Here is a 22,156-nt window from a genome sequence, read left to right on the forward strand (position 1 = left end):
GATAGCAAAGACAGTTTTGTTTTATAAGTAATGATTCAAAATCCAAAAGATACAAAAAGGTGATAAGCCTTTCTCATTTACCCCTGTCCCATTTACTCTTTACAAGCAACCAGTATTACCAGTTGCTTATCTGTCCTTCTAGAGATCCTTTATGCATACACAGGAACATATAGATCTTTCCTCTAAATAATGACAGTGGCAAACAATACCTTTTGAACAAATCAAGGTTCAGTACAATGTGTGTTTTGGAGATTTTCCCCATCGGTACAAAGAGCTTCTTTATTTTTTCACCTGCCTGGCATATGCCATTTTGTGGATGTATCGTACTTGATAAATCAGTCCCCCTTCATTGGACATCTTATGTTATTCCTTGTCTTTTGCTGCAATGCATAGTCTTGTACAGACATCATCTTGTACATGTGCAAATCTATCTGTCTGATGAATTCTGGGACATGGAAATGTTAAATCAAAGGTACTGTAATTCTGACAGATATTGCTGAATTGGCCTCCTCGAAGATTCTAACAATTTTCACTCCCATCTGCAAGGTGAAATAGCCTGGGCTATACACTGAGCAGAATATAAACAGTGCGAGGGGCTTACTTTCTACATGCTTCTCTGAAAATATCCCACTATTATAGCCCAATGATATAACAAATGACATTCTGAAGACAACTTCTGTATCATGGAAATCTGCCTAATCTTACTGTTACTATTAGAAAGCTTTCTGATTATTGAAGCCCAAGAAAAAGAGGAACTAAGACAAAGGAGAAGCTGAAGTTAAGGCAATGCTTGCCATCCTTAGCTGACATACAGAGCCTGGAAAGTCTTTTCCTTACTTCAGCATAAATGATTTAAAATTTTCCACTTATTACACCAAATGCTGTTCATATGAAAAAGTAACCGATTGTGCTGTTTATTGTTTTTTGTTTTAAAAAGATTTTATTTATTTATTTGTCAGAGAGAGAGAGAGTGAGCACAGGCAGACAGAGTGGCAGGCAGAGTGGTAGGCAGAGGCAGAGAGAGAAGCAGGCTCCCTGCTGAGCAAGGAGCCTGATGTGGGACTCGATCCCAGGACACTGAGATCATGACCTGAGCCGAAGGCAGCCACTTAACCAACTGAGGCACCCAGGCGTCCTCTATTTATTGTTTTAATCAACAAAAAGTTGATACTTTAAATCTACAAGTGTTAGGTTTACCAGGTCTTGCACAAAAGAACTTTTCTAAATAAAAGCAGGGTGTCCAAAGGGACTCACTATAGCTGAGGAAAAAGAATGTCATGCAGAAGGCATCCTGCAGAGAGAACGAGCTAGAGAAACACAACCAGAAGACTTCATCTCTTTTATAATGCACAAGGACTACGAGGGGAGAAAAAAGGGAACAGGTTTTTAACTAAAACAGCTGACAATTTTATTTTCACATTTCACAATACAAATGAAAATTACTTTTTTTTTTGTCCCACTACTCCCCTGCAAAAACTATTCTCTCTTTGATAGGAAGGGCAAGCAAATCTTCCTTGTCCTGCTGTGAAAAAACACCCAGAGTCACAGCACCATGATCTCCTGGTGAAGTAGAACAAGTAATATAAAATGAATATAAAGAGGTTCCTGTCTCTCCTTATCTGTCCGGTCGAGTCATTCCTGGCCGAGTGGGCACCATCATGGGACGGGCAGGAGGTCTCATCATTGGGGGCCCAGGCATCATTGGCATGTGGCCTCCCATAGGTGGCCTCATTCCAGGAGCTGCAGGACAAAAGAAAGAAAAGGAAAAAAGAGAGTCAGAAAATACTATTTATGAGCGAGCTTGATGGGACTTCAATTAAAGACAAAAAAGTAGCCCCCCCCTGCAAAATGCTGGAAGAAAGACATACTTGACAGAAGAAATGCAACAAATTCATCACATCTGTAAAGTAGACATTCTCAAACAAAGAACGAAGGTCAACACAAGAACCGTATGGGAATCATGATCTAATGATAGTAAGGGGGAAACTATTAATAGACTGCTTTCCAGAAACCACCAGGGACACTAGTTCCCTAAATTGACCTTTTCTAACTCAGGGAAATTCACAACTAAATTACAAGTTACTCAGTCAGCATTTTTAATCAGTTCTACCCACCATATAACCAGGAGCTATTTCATGAATGTACACAGGCACAGAGGACAATCTTACCACTAAGCGTTTGTTCGGAGTTGTAGGAAAGGTGAGCAGGAGGCCCATGCTGAGAACCTGTTAGTAACCATACTTAGCTCAAGTCAAGAAAAATAGGCAATAATGTGATTTACAACAATTAGTGCACACACGAAAATCTGATTTTTCTAATGCATGTTAGAAACTGTTAAGGAATTTTTTGCAGTGTCCCATCAATATACCAGCCAAGTGAATGAGCCAGGGCAGGGAGGGCAAGTGAAGGTGGGGGTTGAGGAGGAAGATTATAGGCAGCTTCACAAAATTGAGAATAATCTACCTCCTCAGCTGAGTGGTGGGTTCACGGGTATTCATTTTATTATTATGCCTCATAATTTTCAGGTCTTCTTTTTATATATAAAAATTGACATAATTACTTATTAAACCATTTTGATTAACGGCTTGAGATAAATGGTTCAAGAGAAAACTATATTCAAAGCCAAATACAGCCTTTTCACAAGAAGTAAAACACAAGTATATGAAAAGACACAACAGGTACAGAATTTTTCAATTTCCAACAGGAACAGAGAATAATACTAAACTTCTAAGTATCTTATTAAAAAACCCCAACTTAACATAACCTATATTCAGCATTTCCTAGAGGAAATTCATCTGGACCAAAGACTGAAAACGAGGCATCTGAAAAGTTGTTTACTTTGGTCTCCACAGTGCATTTAACTGTAATTAGTTGCCAAGAGTGGCAACTAAGAGTCTAATTACTAGTAAGTAGTAAGTCTAGATTCTTTTTTAAACTTTTTATTATGGAAATGTTCAAACATACACAAGAATAGAAAAAAAAGAGGATAAAGAACATCCATGTACCCATCATCCAGCTTCAGTATTTATTCATCCCTGGCCAACCTTCTATCTTATCCCAACCCGTTCTTAACCCTGCCCACCCCCAACTAGTTAAATTATTTTAATTCAGATAATTGTATTATTGTCTTGGCTGAAAACAATAAAATACTCAGGAGAACTGGCAACACCAAACCTGAATTATCAAATGTCAATAGCAGGCTGGAGCTGAGTTCTAGAAGCCTTCTTTAGGTGTTTCATGCATTCACCAGTTCACCACATCCCTAACCCCTCTAAGAATTTGAATTTGTGACCCTGATTTAAGAATGCAAAAGAAACCATGTAAGTCACTTTGTTTTGGGTCAGAAGCCAGTAAGGCAGAAAATCTTATCTAGACTCTCCTCATATCCCTCTAAATGATACCCACAGCGAGCACACTAAATGCTTCTGCCTAGGAAGCTACTGTAATACCTTTTTGTACCTTGTCTTACCAGCTGAGTTGGAGGTTTCTTATGGTCATTGTATTTACTCTAATTACATAATTTGTTTTGCAAATCAATAAAATGAATATAAAAAAAGAACTGTTTGGGGCACCTGGGTGCCTCAGGTGGTTAAACAGCTGCCTTTGGCTTGAGTCGTAATCCCAAGGCCCTGGAATCGAGCCCCACATGGGGCTCCTCTGCTTCTCCCTCTGCCTGCCACTCCCCCTGCTTGTGCTTTCTCTCAACCCCCCACTCTATGTCAAATACAGAAATTAAATCTTAAAAAAAAAAAAAAAGTACTGTTTCCATGAAAACTAAGTAGGTATTTAGAAAACCTCAAGTAAATCACCCCAAAAAGTGCTCACGAATTTGGTAGGCGAAGGGATCATAAAAGATTGGAACTAGACTGCCTCACAAGGTTTCTAACCATGAAAGAAAATGAAAATAAAGTTGGTAAAGAATGCATTATGGGGGGGTGCCTGGGTGGCTCAATCTGTTAAGCGTCTGCCTTCGAGGACTCCCTGTTTGGCAGGGAGTCTGCTTCTCTCTCTCCCTCTGCCTGCCACTCCCCCTGCTTGTGCTCTGCTTTAAACTGAAACAGAGAAAAGTAGCAGCAGAAGTATTTACCTACCCTCCCCTTTATCTCCCCTTCGAACAAACTCATCTACTTTTCCCTCCATTATAAATGGCCAAAAGTAAGGAGGAGGCAAGTAAGTGGCAGGAGGGAGAAGAAGAAAAAAAAAGGCAGCCTTATCCTGTTTTTAGTAGAACAAGGTCTTTGGGTATCATCCAATTACACTGGTAAAACAAATATTTCTTTTTATCATTACAGATTTGCCAAATATAATTTGTTGCAATAGCATGTTTAACGGTGAACTAAGAATCCTATTGAAACAGAGAACTAAAACACAATGAAGCATCCTAAAAGGAAAGAGATTCAAACTTACCAGGTCCCACTGGCATCATCCCAGGAGGAGGAGGGCCCATCATGGGCATCATGGGAGGGCCCCCCATGTGGGGCGCTGGCATCATACCAGGGCGAGGAGGACCCGCTGGAGTAACAAATGGGGGCAGAGGTTAAGATATGCTTACATATTAATATTTTCTCTTCTATGAAACAGTGGGGCATCATAGTCTAAGTCCAAGTTCTGGAACAACAGACTTCTTATGGTTTCTTTTATATAAGAGCAGAGCAGCAAACATAATTATTCCATGAAACTTTATGTCCAAAAAACAAGAACAAGACTGCCTCGACAGAAATATAAAATCAAGTCAGGTTCTCCCAAGTTAAAAAAAATTCCAGAAGTTTATTTATTTATTTTTTTTAAAATATTGTGCTTTCTGTAGAGTTTCTGTCAAACTAAAGCCACAAGCACATAATCCCAGGTCCGTTTTTTAAAAAATCAAAATCTTTAAAAGATTCTTTGGAACTATGAAGATAAAGATGTATATTCTTGACAAAGATATTCTTGACAGTATATTTACAAAAATCTGGACCAACTTAAATGTCCAACAATATGAAAATGGTGTGATTAGTTATGGCACATTCATACTATAAATCATTCTACTATTAAAATAATGGGAGTTGGGTGCCAGCCAGCCAAAATACAGACTAGGACAGAGAAGTAACCTGAGAGCCACTGTGACCCGAGGCCTGATTGGTCCCAGGATGGCGGAAGCCCAAGAAAGATTTGGTGGGCCGTTAGTGGCTGACCTGCATTAGTGTGCAACTATATAAATAGCCTACTTCCCCATGTTTATATCCAGGGTTACTTACAAGACCAAGTTTAGGTTTCTGAATTCAATTTCAATCTGAGCCTTTTCAGGAGAGCCATGGAACTTACGGCCTAATTACTCATTCTCCTTCTGTCATTCAGAAACAAAAAACCTTCATAGAGAGGAGAGGCCTTTGATCCCTTCCACTTTCAAATGTCTGATTCTGTCTTTCCCAAGGTACATATATTGGTGTTAGGTGGGTTAGAAAATAGGAAAAACGACTGAAGAGTTTATCTACTACTTTAATCCTCCAGTGTTGGGTTCACGGAAGTAAATGATGTAATGTACTCATCGATGTATTAATATTTTAGCTTACCTAATATAATAATAATAATGAGCTTCATACATGAGCTCATCTAATCACAGGTACATTCTGACCTTTCCATTCAATTTGTATCAGACCCACTTGGGAAGTCACAAACACAATATCCTAGCAACAACACCATCTAACTCTGAAGATATTTTAGAAATGATACCACTGAAGTTGTTTTCATTTACTATCTATATATTCAGTACATGAGCATTCAAAAGTCAACTGTGAGGTAATCTAACAAAATCAACAGATTATCTGCTTGCCCTGAAGTTATGGCTGTTAAGAAGAAAACTTCATAAACTTACGGAGACTGGGGGGAGGTGGGATCATTGCCCCTGCAGGAGGAGGAGCAGAGAATGGAGTAGGAGGTATCTTTCCTTGTTGAAATGCAGCGGCTTTGAACAGAGTAAGGAAAAAACAACACACAGTGAATAAGAACTCAACAACTCACTTACCAAAATAACCATTTTCTTTTAAATCATTAACGGTCCCAATTATTTCACTTTACTTCATTTAAGATTATTACATCACAGCCTCTAGAAGTTTTAAATCAACCGTAGGTATTTACCAGCAAACATTACAATTAATTTGTTTACTGATTTCGGTTTTTTAACCTATTTTTATTTAGTCAGCATTTCTGTGGCTGATCTATGGGAGAATGGAATGAAGACCTCCCATTACCAATGTCTTACCAAAGAAATGCAGACTTCTTTAATCTGTAGATGCTGTTTACAATTTGAACCATTCATAGTTTTGTCTGGAAATGTGTGATACCTGCCCAAAGACCAGACTTTTTGTAAAACCTCACATCATTTTGGTTTAGTAGTTTTGAAATTAATGTACTAAGCTAAGAGACACGAAAGAGAAATAAAGATTTCAAAGCAAGAGTCTGCCCCGAAGAAGATTATAATCTTTAAAAAATGTCCAATACAACAACTTTTTTCTTTCAGGGCACAAATGAATATGAGGCACAAATGAAGACAAAAGAAATTAAAGATAATTAATAAGTGGCTTTACAAAGAAGTCACACATAAACACTAAGATACATACTCATAGTTAACTATACTAGAACTAAAATTAAGTAAATCTATAGATAAAATTTAAAAATAAAAATAAAAAGTACACTCATAAAAATTATTTCTTAAATGTAAGTATTTTCCAAGTCACTGCAATCTGCAGCCTAAGGATACCCCACCTATCCCCATTCCATCCCAACCAGCGCAATGTAGGTCAAATTACGCAAGTAAATCACTGCTAACTCCTAAAGACCAGATCCAAAAAGATGACTTTTAGAAGTGGAGATTTATGCACAGCTAGCTACTCATATGCCTCTGAATAGAGCCTGTGCTCTATAGGAGATCATATCCCAACAAGGGCTTTTCCAATCAAAAGGACACCTCCCACAACCCAAGCAAAAGGACAACTTGTAAAGACTGAAGAGGGAGTAGCTAAGCCATCAGCTCAACAGTGGACTCAAAGCCAACATAATCATGGACATCAACATCACATAGTGTGTCTCCAAGGGCTTGCCTTCTCTCCTCCAAGTCTTCCATCAAAAACATTTACTCATCCTAAATTCTGCTGCTGCATCCACAAAATAACTAAATGAATACGGCTCTAAACTTTAATGCCAAGAAATTTCTAACATTTTTTCAAATAGAAAAAAAATGATTACATCATAATATATATTTCTTTTTTCCAAAGATTTTATTTACTTGACACAGATAGCAAAGCAGGGAGAGCAGCAGAGGGAGAGAGAAAAGCAGGCTTCCCACTGTGCAGGGAGACTGATGTGGGGCTTGATCCTAGGACCCCAGGACCATGACCTGAGCCAAAGGCAGACACTTAACCAACTGAGCCACCCAGGTGCCTGATACAACGTATTTTTTCAAATGAAACAGGACAATGTCCAAGATTTGCTCTTTAATAATTCAGGATGGAGAACGGGAGAAGATGGAAGGTATTCGGTGGCTCTCAACTAAAGGCAATTTTGACCCTCTTGGGGACACTGGGCAATGCTTGGGGACATTTTTGGTTGTCATCACTGGGAAATATTATTGGCATCTGGTGGGTAGATGCCAGGACTGCCACTGAACAGCCTACAATGCACAGGACAGCTCCACAACAAAGAATCATCCAGTCCCAAAGGCCAAGAGCACTAAGTCTGAGAACCTGTTATAAACAAAACAACACTGTTGCAACGAGGTGATGGAAATCAGAGGTGGGGGTCAGCCATAGAAGGTTCTTTCATTAACCCATCTTCCTCCTTTTTTGGTATTTTACATAAGCTTTGTTTTCTTAAAATTGCAACACAATCAAAGCCCACATTTGCCCGCCAGCTCTGAATAAATGAAAAAGGCCATGTCTAAAATACACCAGCATGATCTAACATAGAAATGCTACATCTTCTATCAGTGTCTTGAACTCAACTAGCCACACAAATATTTCCCAAATTAAACAAAAAGAGGGGGGCCTGGGTAGCTCAGGTGGTTAGGCATCTGACTCTTGATCTCAGCTCAGGTCTTGATCTCAGGATCATGAGTTCAAGCCCTGCGTTGGGAGCCTACAGAAAACAAAACAAAACAAAAAGAGCATGTTTCAACAGAGGTCTGAAACATACTCAGGTTACTTTGTCACATCCATTACTTCCGTCTTAACCGAGTATCTTTGTCAGGACTACAGGAATAAGAAACTCAAAGTCTCTCAAACTCTTTGAAAGTAACTATAAATCCACCTCCACATTTTCCTATTATAAAAGGAAAATAGTTATAAAAACTATGATCGGGGTGCCTGGGTGGCTCAGTTGGTTAAGCATCTGCCTTCACCTCAGGTCATGATCCCAGGGTCCTGGGAAGCCCCACAATTAGACTCCCTACTCAGTGGGGAGCCTGTGTTCTCACTCTGCCTCTGCCCCTCCCCCTGCTTGTGCACTAGTGCTTTCTCTCAAATAAATAAAATCTTTAAAAAATAAAATAAACTTATGATCACTACAAAGGAGGTTTCACCTAAGTTTGCTACAATACCTGGTCCATGTCAATAAAGAAATACTAGGCAACTCATTCTTCTCTGCCCCACTTCCCAATCTAATCAACATCTGATTGCTCTAGCCTCAATAATTACTATTGATGTGTTCTTATATTCCCTGGGAAACCAACGATCTTCTAATTCTTTCGTTAAACACATCAGAATGCTCCTATTTATCACTCAGAATGAGCTTCTTCTGTGGAAAACAACAGAGAGACAGGGATGAGAAAGAATGGGACCATTCTCCCACAACAGAACAAGAGACTGAAACATACTTGTTTTGTCGATCAGGCTCTGAGCCTGTTCTTCCATCCATTTCTGATAGTAGTCTTTCACATTCTCTTTGTGTTTTCTACCACTGCAATGTGTCTTTCTCACAGATGGCTATAAGACAAAAAAGGTCATATTGGTCACAGAAACAAGTTCTCCAGATCAGAAATTTTATAAAGCCCTTCTTTATATATAGGTAGCCTGGCTACCTTTAGCAGCTTTAGCTGGGTGCTGAAGCATGATTTACAAACATTATCCAACAATGCACTGTGGTCATTTATAAATAAATTTATATATTTATCCACTGACCAGAGGTCAGCAAACTATGACCCATGGGCCAGTCACCTGATTTTGTAAAACAACGGAGTAGAACACAGCCACATTCATTTGTTCAGGTATTATCTATGTCCTGTCCTTACTCTAGAAGTCATTGCAGAAAAAGACTATATGGTCCACAAACCTAAAATAATTACAGTCTGGCACTGAAGGGAAAGTTTGCAAACTCCTGATCTAGAACACAATGCCATTTTAATGCCCTTTCTTAGATTATTCTATAGCAAAATAATACAGCTTACATATATTTAAAGTATACTGTTTATAAGAATATCTTCTTTTAAATGACTTTGGGTCTAGAATATAGACTATGAATCACATATAGACTTTTGTCTCTAGCTCACTAATCCTTTGGTTTTTTTAACAGCTTTTCTGAGGTAAAACTGACATAAGAGAAACTCCACACATTTAACCATTTGTTTAAGTTAACATTTATTTAACACTACATGCCAAACACCATGCTATGTACTTTACAAGCAGTGTTGCCAAACACCATGCTATGTACTTTATAAGCGGTGTCTCAATCATCCTAATAATCACATGTGCGTGGTACAATGGAATATTAACCAGAAAGAACCCATCACTAATTCACACAATGGTGGATGAATCTCAAAAGGATGCTCAAGGCACCTGAGTGGCCCGGTCAGCTACATATCTGCCTTCAGTTGAGGTATGGTCCCGGGGCCCTGGGATTGAGCCCCGCATCCGGCTCCCAGCTCAGCAGAGAGTATGCTGGTCCCTCTGCCCCTCCCACCACCGCTCTCTCTCTCAAATAAATCTTAAAAATGGGGCGCCTGGGTGGCTCAGTGGGTTAAGCCACTGCCTTCGGCTCAGGTCATGATCTCAGGGTCCTGGGATCGAGCCCCGCATAGGGCTCTCTGCTCAGCAGGGAGCCTGCTTCCCTCTCTCTCTGCCTGCCTCTCTGTCTACTTGTGATTTCTCTGTCAAATAAATAAATAAAATCTTTAAAAAAAAAAAATCTTAAAAAAAACCCCACAATACACTCAGCAAAAGAAGTGAGATACACAGAGTATATACCCTAAGATTCCATTCATATGAAGTTTTAAAACCAGTTAATATTGATCTTTCATAATAAAAACCAGATCAGCTGGGGCTAAGGGTGCAGGGGACAGAAGGTAAAAAAACACAAGGGAACTTTCTGGGGTGATGGAAATGTTCTGTATCTCATGTATACACCAAATGGAAATTATTTGCCAAATTATCAGACCATACTTAAAAGGTATGCATTTAATCGAAATACAATTCAATAAAATTGGGGCGCCTGGGTGGCTATGTGGGTTAAGCCTCTACCTTTGGCTCAGCTCACGATCTCAGGGTCCTGGGATCGAGCCCGCATCAGGGATCTCTGCTCAGCAAGGAGCCTGCTTCCCCCTCTCTCTGTGTGCTGCTCTGCCTACCTGTGATCTCTCTCTCTGTCAAATAAACACAAAAATCTTTTTAAAATATATATATGTATATATATAAAATTCAATAAAATTGATTTTAAAAATCACAAGCCTATTATCTTTAATTTATGCTTAAAGATTTGTCTTAAAACACATAGTTGGTAAGTAGCAAACCAAGGCCTAGAGTCCAGACCTTACTCAAGATGCTTCTTATGGCTGTCTAATTACCTCCTACCAACAGAACCTCTCTTCACAGGACGGCTTCAGTAGCAGCAGACAGGACCAAGTATCACATAACCACAGACTGTCTTTTCATGGTCTATATTTCAAAACACTGTTTGTTCCCTGACTCTCCAGTGACCGATTACATAACACAACAAGGCCTCGAGCCTTATAACAAAATCATGCCTAAAAATCAGCAAAAACTCAAAAGCTGCAGTGCTGAATGTTTATTGCATTTCGAAGTCCACCACAGGGAACTGCTTCAATCACTATGGAATTTTTCTATAGGGGTTCCTGACATTTCTCAGAAACAGACATTTGTTATAAAGGGATCCTTTTATTCTCTGAATGTTGGCATTAGCAAGATAAGCTATAAAATGGTTAAAAAGCATTACCTACTCACTAACAATTTTAGAAAATTATGATAAGGGGTCAAAGGGGCTAGGATCAAAAAAAAACAAAACAAAACAAAATAAAAACTGGGACTCTATAGGCAAATTACTGTGATACCAACTTATTGGAGGAGTCCCATTCAGGACAATCTATGATAATATTCAAATCTATTATTCCTTCAAGAGGAGTCATCCTACTTACATGTTCCACAAATTAATACTGAACATCTGGCTAGGGTTCCTGCAGCTACTATTCAAGAAGCCAAGATGATCAGGAGCTCCGGTTTAATGACATTTCTGCAGAGGCAGCCAAATACAGAGCTATAGTTTTCAAGGTGTGGCTCACAGGCAGCTAAGGGTGTCTCAGACCCAACTTCAGGGGGTCCGCAAGGTCAAAGGAGTTCCATAATGATGTTAAGACATACTTTCCTTTTCCACTGTATTGTCATTTGCACAGATGATGTCAAACTTCTGGCACTTTAGAATGAATGAAGGCAATGGCAACCCAATGTATTAGGGGTCGTTGTATTTTTCAACACTGCACTCACGGGGGCGGGTGGGCAGTTTCACTGAAACTGTCCTTGATGAAGCAGCAGAATTTTTAATTCTATTAAACCTCAACTCTTAAGTTCATGTCTTTTTATTTTTATTTTTTTTAAAGATTTTATTTATTTATTTATTTGACAGACAGAGATCACAAGTAAGCAGGAGGCAGGCAGAGAGAGGAGGAAGCAGGATCCCTGCTGAGCAGAGAGCCCAATGAGGTGCTTGTTCCCAGGACTCTGGGATCATGACCTGAGCTGAAGGCAGAGGCCTTAACCCACTGAGCCACCCAGGAGTCCCCACGTCTTTTTAAAATTCTGGGTACAAAATGGGATGTACAAAGTACTTCAGCCGCATGCCAAAATATGATGCTATTTCAAAGAAAAGCAGGACTGCAAATAGTTCAAGTTGTAAGTTCTACCGGCTACCTCTTTGATGTAACATCATTTTTACTTGACAGACTGAGAAACAAACAGGAGATTCAGACTTCTCAGAAATAAGTGAAGTGAGCCTGTCACTTCAAAGGAAGCAATTGGTAGTATTTATTGCCAAGGATAAAATTTGAGCTTGCGAACAAAACTCAGAATTTTAGAAAACCTTATCTACTACCATGAGCTTGTCAGCTTCCCAATACTTAAAGTCCCCTTCTGATTAGATTGTGACATTAATATGAATTTTTATATTACATAATCAAATGTGTCAACACATGGAACACCTGTATGACTGAGTGAACCAATATTCCAATATTCATTTTCCAAATGACCAAAGCACATTACAAAATCTCGTCTGGTAAAAGATTCACTCAAAGTGCAAAGCAGATCACTGAAATTGCCGGGGGCTGAGGGGTGGAAACAGGGAAGGGCAGAGGTAGAGAGAGAATGGAAGGGTTCAATCTTATAATCCTGAGATCATGACCTGAGCTGAAATCAAGAGTCAGATGCTTAAATGATTGAGCTACGTATGCACCCCCAGATCCGTGAATTTTGATGTAACAGAGTATGAAAAGTTTGAAACAGTTTCAGATTCCACACTGCAACTAGTTTGGATGCAGTAATATAAAGTATTAAAGAATATCCACAATTATCTAAAAAGGCTGGTAAAGTACCCTACTTTTTTCAACTCATCTATATGAGGTTGGGATTCTTCATATAATTCAACCAAAACATAGTGCAACAAACTGAATGCAGAAGAATCCACCTGTCTTCCAATAAGTCAGATATTACAAAGGCTTACAGAAAGGTTAAAGCAATACCATTCTTCACAATACTTTTTTCCTTTTTGAAAATAGCTATTTTTCACTTTTAAAATGTTATTTGTATAACAAGTAAAAACTTTGTTAAAAAACTGTTATGTTCAAATGAATCAGTATTTTTTAAATTTTAAGTTTTAATTTCAAATACACAGCAAATATTACTAATTAAACCAATATAACTGGCGTTACTCATTTTTTTAAATGACCCAGTAATTTTTAAGAGTGGCAAGAGATCAGGAGACAAAAAAAAGTCTGAGAGCTGCTGGCAGAGAAGCCCTGGAGTTAGACTGCTTAGGCTAACCTTCCAGCTCTGTACAACTGATTTAGTAACACCTAGACAATCATTTAACCATACTCTGCCTCAGTTTCCTCTTCTGCAAGATGGAGATAATACTAACCTCTTAGGCTTAATATGAACATTAAACAAAATGATACATGTAAAGCATCTGGACACATAGTAAATGCTCAATCTTGGTTGTTATTTGACAGTTTTTAATCAAATCAAAGCACAGTACTCGGTTTCAAATTTAGGCATTTCTTTCCAGTTTAGTCAAAAAAACGTCTGAGTGCCTTGTCCCAATCAAGTATTTAAACTTTAGAACACGTCCCTGGAAACTTTTTGTGCCATAAAATTTTTTTTTCACTTTCTATTTTGCTAAAGCATTATTATTTGGTTCTCAACTGAAAACAGTAATTGCTGGAAGATCAATAACTACGAATTATGAAAACAGTTACAGGAAAAATGGAGGAAACAAAATCCAGATTATTTTCTCCAGGCAGGAACACTTAAACCTTAACAGGATGAAAAGCCCAAATTTACACCTAAAAAAAAAAAAAAAAAAAATCTAATTTGTTAAGCACAAAGTGTTCTGAAACTGAGAAGAGACACTACTTACAGAGTCATGGGTGAGGTACGTGTCGCAGTAGTCACAATAAAACCTGGAAAGAGGTGGAAAACAGAGAAAAAGAGAAGACGACCACCAGTTAACAGATGCCCATCCACCGGAGTGCTGTTCAATGAAGGCAAATTATAAAAAGACCTATTCATGTTTCCAAGACATTAGATAAAGCAATCTGACAGAAACTAGGCTTTTTTGTTGCCTTGGGCCGAGTCGACCTACCGACACTGCAAGAGGGCAGTATCTGCAACTCCCAGGCTCCCTTCCCCACATCCTCCCCCTTCCCGGAAAATCTCAAGAGCTAGAACCCTCTCTGCACCACCCCACTCGGACACAGTTAGCGACCATGACCGAGAACATCCACAGATTCGGGGGCCCCACTCACTTAGGCATGTTGCTCTGCAGGCCGTTGCCCACTCCGACCCGCGCCGCCCGGAAATGACGCACACAGTAAGCGCCGACGCCGCGGAACGTATGAGTCAAACGCGACTCCAGAAACCCTACCCAGTCATCCAATCCGCTTGCTGCGCTGCGCTGCGACGGCCTTAGCCGCGGCGGCGGCCGAACGAAGGGCGGGGCTTTTCTCCCTCTCTCCTGGCCTATAGCTAGGCGGAAGGCGGGGTGGGGGTGAGGGATGTACGAAGGACCCCGGCAAGGTTCAATCCCCGCCCCTGAAATCTCCATCCTTGAGGCTTCCGGCAGCGTGTTAGTCGTTTTTTCGACAACTTTATAAGCATTTCCTTGTGTGTGCCAGGCACTGTTAGAAATGCCGAGAGGTCAGCAGTGAACAAAACAAAGATCCCTACCCTCATGGAGTAGGCAGTAGGGGTTGGGAATAACAATCAAGTTAATATGTAGTCAGGTGGAGTCAAGTGCCGGGGGCGTAGAGATGAGGGAGTGAAGCAGGGAAGAGAGGAGTTCAACTTGAAGAGAGAGAAAGCTTGCTGAGAAGGTGACAACTGAGAAATAATAGGTTTCTTAAAGCCAGGTGCAATCGGTTTTACGCTTTTCTGAGTCTCAACCCTAGGAGATGGTAGGATTCCCAATTTCAGGTGCCATCTCCTGCGTCCAAGTCGTGCTGCCTGAGCAAGTTATTTAATCTTTCTGAGCCTCAATTTCCTCATCTGGAAAATAGGGATTAAAAATTCTTGCTTGTGAGGTGTAAGAAAGAATTAAATGCGAAAATGTTTGTAAAGTATATAGTGCAATGTTTGAACATACTAAGCCCTCCGCATTTGGCAGTTAATTTACATAAAGGGCAATTGATACTACTACTATCTTGTCCACAGACCTGACCTGTTTAGTAACAAGGCCAAACGTCCAGCCTGTCTATGAGACTCCAAAATGGCCATCCTCTCAGAAAAGAGAAATAAATGTCGGGAATGGAAAGGAAGAGTTTTTGATTCTTCCTTCATATTCTCTGCTGGTGGGGTTGCAACCAAAATAATCATAATTGCTGCTTTATTTGTATGTTTACTATGTCCTAGGTGCTTTGAATGCATTATTTCCTCTATTCAACAATCCTATTACTCACAATTCCGGTGCTTGGCTGGCTCAGTAGGTAGGGCACACAACTCCCGATTTCCGGGATGTGAGTTTGAGCCCCACCTCTGGTGTAGAGATTACTTAAAAATAAAATCTTAAAACAACAACAACAACAAAAAAAAAACCTTAAAAAAAAAGAACAATTCTATTATTCATGTTTCAAATGAAAAAACTAGCTTTCACAAGGTTAGGTGTACCACAAAGATTACTTCCTGGTCTTAAAAGTTAACTGTGCAATGAAATTATCAGGCTTTCATCATTCTAACAGTGGTAAATCTTAGCATTATAAATGGTGGGATAGTCATATTACATGTTTCCGGCTAGGATGCCAACGTTAAATAGACGTCATCAACTATTACCTATTTTTACCAAAAATGTTTCAACTGGATCTAATCAAGTTTATGGCATAGGCAAGAGGATCAAGCTAAAGTAAAGCAAAAGACAGCAAACTGATTCAGAAGGTGGGATATTCTATAGGACAAATGACCTCTTTCCTTCACGAAGTCAAGAGAAAGTGTCATTCTAGATTTAAATGTTTTTAAGAGACATAATCAGACATAGAGTATGGTTCAGGGTTAGAGCCTAGTTTGGACAAACCAGCTCTAAAGGAATTTTTGTGGAAAATACCTGGGCCTTAATGTTGCAGTTCTAGTAACCCATCTTTGTGTAGGCACCCTGAGTTGATTCTTCTCAAAGGGGTTAGATTTGTCAACTATGTTTTTGTTTTTTCCCCCCTGATTTCCCTCTGTGCTAATATTGGGGCTGCTTTACCCTCAAAACCGTTTTTCACCTTTCCCTTGCTCTTTTCAGTATGTCAGTGGGGAATGATGCCATAAAGGCTTTGTGTCTTGGACTCCTGCGCTGGTTGGATTCCAGGCTGAATTGCTGGGCAACATCTAAGGGATGCATTTCTGGAAATTAGAGAGATTAAGGAAATAGGCAGATTATCACCACCTCACCTCATCCCTAGTATCAGGCTGTCTCCACCCACCTGCTGGGCTCCAACTTCTAGCAGATGATCCTAGGCCTGGTCTCTGGTAACAAGATGTCCTTCTTCTGTTCTTCCAGTAGCTTCTTGCTATTGCATGTCTCTAGGCTACTTCACTTTTCTCTGTTTCGCTGTATCTCTGCCAACCGCTATATAAACCAATTCTCTGAATTAAATTCCCTCAGTTTTAAAGACTTAGAGAGTGTTTTCCAGGACTCAGAGAGTGACTTTACTTCCAAGTTCCAAAGTGTATCTCCCCTGAGTCTTGCTTATGGGCCGTGTTATTTGGAAAGAGTGCTTTTCACACATTTCCTCTGAGTGTGCCAAGCGACTGAGAGAGTTTATTTTTTACCCTCATTCCCTTAGGTCTCAAGTGAAAATCCCAAATGCCTACCTGAGCTTGACATGCCCTTGAACTCTTATATATCTTAAAAACTCATAGTGTTTGCAAATCTACTTTATGAATAATATTTTATTTTTATTTTTATTTTTATTTTATTTATATTTTTCAATTTCTCTTAAGATTTTTTAAAAGATTTTATTTATTTATTTGTTTGACAGAGATCACAAATAGGCAGAGAAGCAGGCAGAGAGAGAGGAGGAGAGCCTGCTTCCTCCTCTTCGAGCAGAAAGCCCGATGCGGGGCTAGATCCCAGGACTCTGGAATCATGACCTGAGCCGAAGGCAGAGGCTTTAACCCACTGAGCCACCCAGGCGCCCCGTCTCTTAAGATATTTTGAACTTAAAATGTATTTTGTTTATTTACTTTGGAATAACTAATAAGTACACATGGTACAAAATTAGAAAAGAACAAAAGTGTGTTCCCATATACATACCCCCTTACCAGTTTCTTGCATGCTCTTCTAGAGATAGGCCACACAAATGCAAATATTAACATATGTTTCCTGAAACTATTTCCCAATATTGCACAGTATTTTATTCTATAGATGTATAGATGTACCTCAATATATTAACCAGTCTTCAGTCAATTGTTTCCTGTCTTTTGTTATGCCAGTGATGCTGAAGCATGCAGGTAACTGGCACATTTATTGGTAGGATGGATTTCTAGAACTGGAATTACTAGGTTAAAGAGCTTTGCATATATCATTTTGAAAAATATTACAAAAATATCCCTCTCCTCTGATTGTATTTAAGAGTGCTTTTCCAGGGGCACCTGGGTGGCTCCATGGGTTGAGCCTCTGCTTTTGGCTCAGGTCATGATTTCAGGGTCCTAGGATCAAGCCCCGCTTCAGGTTCCTTACTCAGAGGGGAGCCTGCTTCTCCCTCTCCCTGCTGCTCCCCCTGCTTGTGTTCTCTCTCTCTCTCTCTGACAAGTAAATAAATAAAATCTTTTGAAAAAGATAGCTTTTTCATCTTTTCAATCTTATAAGTTAAAAGTGTTATTATATTATAATTTTAATTCCTCTTGTGAATAAATTGAGCATTTTTTCATATGTTTCAGAGCCTTAAAGAATCTGGGGTATGTGGGTAGTTCAGTTGGTGGTGTGTGCAACTCTTGATCTCAGGGTTGTAAGTCTGATAACCCACATTGCGTGTACAGATTACTTAAAAATTTTTAAAATTCTTGGGGCGCCTGGGTGGCTCAGTGATTTAAAACCTCTGCCTTTGGCTCAGGTCATGATCCCAGGGTCCTGGGATTGAGCCCCGCATTGGGCTCTTTGCTTAACAGGGAGCCTGCTTCCTCCCCTCTCTCTCTCTGCCTGCCTCACTGCCTACTTGTGATCTGTCTCTCAAATAAATGAATAAAATCTTTAAAAAAAAATTTAAATCTTAAAAAAGAAAGAATAGGGGTACCTGGGGGGCCTAGTTGGTGAAGCATCTGTGTTCAACTCAGGTCATGATCTTGGGGTGCTGGGATCGAGCCCCGTATCGGGGGGGGGGGTGTCTCTGCTCAGCAGGGAGTCGGCTTCTCCCTCTCCCATTGCCCCTCTCCCTGCTTGTGTTCAAGCTCTCTTTATCCCTCTCAAATACATAAATTAAATCTTTTTTTAAAAAAATAGTTATCTTAGTTATATGTGACAAAACCAGCTTAAACTAGCTTTGGCAAATATTTCCTTACAGAGACTCAGAAGCCTGGGACATCTCAGTGTAGACTTATCTCCAAGTATAGTCTCAAAATATGTTACTTGGTCTCTCTGTCTCTCCATCTCTCTTCTCACCTCTGTTTGTCTGTTTCTCTGTGCACATTGGCTTTGTCCTCTCACATTGCAGCCTGGCTTCCTCCCTGGCACCGGGTAGGATAGCCTCAAATATCCCCCAAATTCCATTTTTCTAGAACTATAATGCCAAAAGCCAGGGAGGGGCCTGAATGGCCAGATTTGGGATAGGGATGGGTAGGAAATTGTAGTAACAGTCCCACTGAAACCCCAGGGAGTGAGGCAGGAGTACCCAGGAGGTGGTGGGTGGGTGGGTGGGTACTGTTTTCAAGGAAGAAGTACAGGAAAGCATCCCGGACCAGAAATGGTGTGTACAGCAGCCACCGTTGGTCATACCTAACCCAGTTTGCAAAACCACCTCAAAGGAAATTACAAGTTTACGGCGGTAATTTCCATTGTAACCACCAGAGGACTTGAGTCCTTGGTGCCTTGGTAACTTACACTTCCCTTCCTCTCTCTCTCATCTTTCACCAATGTTAAGGACAGAAAGTAATATTCAGTTATTTAATATTTAATATATTCAAATATAACAATATTCAATTATTTAATATTTGATAATTTAATATTTAATATTTATATATTTAATATTTCTTCGATAGTTGCTTGCTGACCACCCAGTTGGTGTTCAGGTCAGTGCTGGCAACCAATAGTGGGAAAAATGACTAAACACGCTGTGCCCACCATCAAGTTTAGTGTACACAGTAAGCATTTAAACAAAGAGCTATATAGCATTATATAATAAGGACTGTGATAAGACAACTTCATCAAGAAAAAATATCATGTAGTAATAATAAGACAACTTCTAGATCCCAAATGCCTGTGCTTGAATGCCAGTATCACAAGCTGTTGCTTGGACGTTGGGGAAGTTGGTTAACCTCCTTCTGACTTAACTTTCTCATCTGTAAAGGAGGGGTAATAATAATGCCTACTTCATGAGGTCATGGCTGTAAGGACTGAGGAATAAGATAATTCCTTTTTTTAAGATTTTATTTATATATTTACTTGTTAAAGGAAGACAGAGCACAAGCAGGGGGAGCAGAAGGCAGGAGAAGCAGGCTCCCCTCTGAGCAAGGAATCCAAAGCAGAGCTTGATCCCAGGATCCTGGGATCATGACTCAAGACGAAGGCACATGCTAACTATCTGAGCCACCCAGGGGTCCCAAGATAACTCTTAAAAAGCACTAAGCCCATGGTTAGCCATGCAGTAATTGGCAAATACTGGCACTGTGAGTAATAAGAATCACTATTAAAAACTCAGACATCCAAGAATCCTTCCAGGTCTTCTCAGGGCCACACCAGAGAAGAGCTGTGGAACTCTGACTCATTTTGTTTCCATTCTAGTAAGAGACTTCAGGCCCGCTTTAAGCCATCCGCTGACTCTTCTGCCTACTAAGAGCTCTTCAGAACCCACCATTATTTTTCCCTTCCCAAAATGTGGGGGAGAGGCTGAATCCCAGGTGGACTTAACTCTGCACTCTGAGCTGTATTTCCAGTTTGGAGAGTGTTGATCTGTTGACAGATACCTCGCTGGGGAGGAGCACGCAACTGGGGCTTTATCCCCCAAGTACTTTTTTGAACTGAGAATTGGCTGCCATGAAGTAGCCTCAGAGGCTAAAACTTGATCTATCTATTTGGAAACAACAGCAAGACATAGGGCACCAGCTTTAGAAGTTCACACCAGGTCTCCCAGGTGGGTGTGAACATAACTGTGGCTGAGTTCATGACCATGACTGGTAAGAGGAAGGGAAGTCCTTCTGAGGACCTCACTCGATTGTTAGTCATTCTACCTTGAAAGCGAAACCAGTTGAGAGGTGACCTACCTGCTGCTTTCCAAGGCCAGTGCCTGGACATAAGGCTTCTGGGAACCTAGCCAGAGTGACACTGGGACCTCAGTGAGGAGGCCCATCTGGCACCTTCCGATGGCAGCAGACCTATTCGTGTTCATCCAGCTGATGGGGAGGGAATGATTATTCACTAGTTCTGCTGTGATTGTCTTGTCTCCCTCACAGTAAGCAGAGAGTTCACAGCTGGAAATGAAAAAGGTCCAAGTCCCAGGATCTGGATAGCAAGTCCTTTTTCTTGAAACTCTTTATTAATCTAATGCTGTTGGGTCGGCAGATCATGGTATCAGGAGGAAGCCTGGTCAGGCACTAATCAACAAGGCAGAAGAACAGGTTTGGTAGGGTGGTTTTGAGTAACTCGTTACTGAAAAGGAGTTATTACTCACTCTTGGAATGTCTTCTCTTAGATGTAGTATTTTCTCTCTGAGCCCATTTTATTAGCACAAGAAGCTTTCAGCCTGACTCTAGGGGTGTGAACTTGGAAAGCTGGAAACAGAAACATAAGTGGCTTTTTCATGGCTTAAGACTTTAATAGGATCTGAGGTCATGGTTCGGAATGGCGTGCGCAAGCACACGTACATGTGCGTCCACGCGTGCGCGGGCACGCACACACACACACACACCCCGTTCTGTTGCTCCAGGGAATGTGGTCTTTAGTGACTGGCTTTTGCTGCAGAAAAGGGAAGCACATTTATAAAGCACCGAGTTTGTGTCAGCACTGGACAATGTGCCTTCATTATGTTATCTGATGACGTTTAATTTCAAGGGTTTTTTTAACTGATGAGGAAACCAAGACCCAAACAGGTGATATAATTGGAACAAAACTGCATAGCAAATACATGGTAAAGATAGGATTCGAACCCAAGAGCTTCACCCAGAGCTTAAATTCTTCCTGTTGAACACACTGCTTGGACCTATGAGACTTTTTGAAATGTGGCCTGAGTGTCATCTGTTCCCAACAACTCTCTTACTGCAACTGATAAGCTGAGTTTTTCAAGTAAGTACTCCAAAGCACCAATATGTAGCCAGGCCTCCTCCATGAAAAGTTGAGTCTTAATGTGCACCATTTATACTTCAAATAATATAATAATTTTTAATAAAGATGTTGGGGATAAAAAGCACCTACAAAACAAAAATAAAATGATCACCAACTCAATTAAAAAGTACTGGCTGACTCAGTTAGGAGAGCATGTGACTCTTGATCTTGGGGTTGTGAGTTCAAGTCCCACATTAGGTGTAGAGCTTACTTTAAAAGTAATAATAATTAAAAATAAACTTGGGGCACCTGGGTGGCTCAGTCAGTTAAGCATCTGACTTTGGCTCAAGTCATGATGTCAGGGTCCTGGGATCAAGTCCTGAGTCCAGCTCCGAGGTCAGTGGGGAGCATACTCCTCCCTCTTCTTTTGCCCCTCCCCGGCTTGTGTGTGATCGATCTCTTTCTCTCTCTCTCTCTCTCTCCAAATAAATAAATAAAATATTTAAACAAATAAATCTTAGTGAAAAGGAAATATAAATGTCCACTAAACACACAAAAAGATAGCCATTCTCAGTATGAATTCAAAGTAAGGGATGCCTGGGTGGCTCAGTCCTTAAGCATCTGCCTTCAGCTCAGGTCACGATCCCAGTGTCCTTGGATAAAACCCCGCATCAGGCTCCCTGCTCAGCGGGGTGTCTGCTTCTCCTTCTCCTTTTTCCCTGGCTTGTATTCTTGCTCC

At 40.3% G+C, this 22,156-nt stretch overlaps 1 protein-coding gene across 2 annotated transcripts; it reads right to left on the reverse strand.

The window, feature by feature from the left end:
* Positions 1-1,383: 1,383 nt before the first annotated feature.
* Positions 1,384-14,471, reverse strand: SNRPC (small nuclear ribonucleoprotein polypeptide C). 2 transcript variants are annotated; one of them, XM_059178580.1, is made up of 7 exons: positions 13,888-13,930; positions 10,488-10,609; positions 8,849-8,957; positions 5,855-5,944; positions 4,408-4,512; positions 2,169-2,225; positions 1,384-1,740 (listed from the first exon to the last, which is right to left on the reverse strand). In XM_059178580.1, the coding sequence occupies exons 3-7, from the start codon at positions 8,883-8,885 to the stop codon at positions 1,616-1,618; spliced, it is 414 nt and encodes a 137-aa protein (XP_059034563.1). In that variant the 5' UTR covers positions 8,886-8,957; positions 10,488-10,609; positions 13,888-13,930; the 3' UTR covers positions 1,384-1,615. The 2 variants fall into 2 exon arrangements, with proteins under 2 accessions (XP_059034563.1, XP_059034562.1); XM_059178579.1 differs by lacking the exons at positions 2,169-2,225; positions 10,488-10,609 and adding an exon at positions 14,276-14,471.
* Positions 14,472-22,156: the final 7,685 nt, after the last annotated feature.

Source organism: Mustela lutreola, chromosome 6 (genome assembly GCF_030435805.1).
Source record: "Mustela lutreola isolate mMusLut2 chromosome 6, mMusLut2.pri, whole genome shotgun sequence".
Classification (NCBI taxonomy): domain Eukaryota; kingdom Metazoa; phylum Chordata; class Mammalia; order Carnivora; family Mustelidae; genus Mustela; species Mustela lutreola.

Coding starts and splice junctions, on each gene's coding strand:
- SNRPC (XM_059178579.1), bottom strand. Junction 4,513..5,854: donor CCCACCTCCCCCCAGTCTCC/GTAAGTTTATGA, acceptor TTGTTACTCCAG/CGGGTCCTCCTCGCCCTGGT. Junction 1,741..4,407: donor GATGATGCCAGTGGGACCTG/GTAAGTTTGAAT, acceptor TTTGTCCTGCAG/CTCCTGGAATGAGGCCACCT.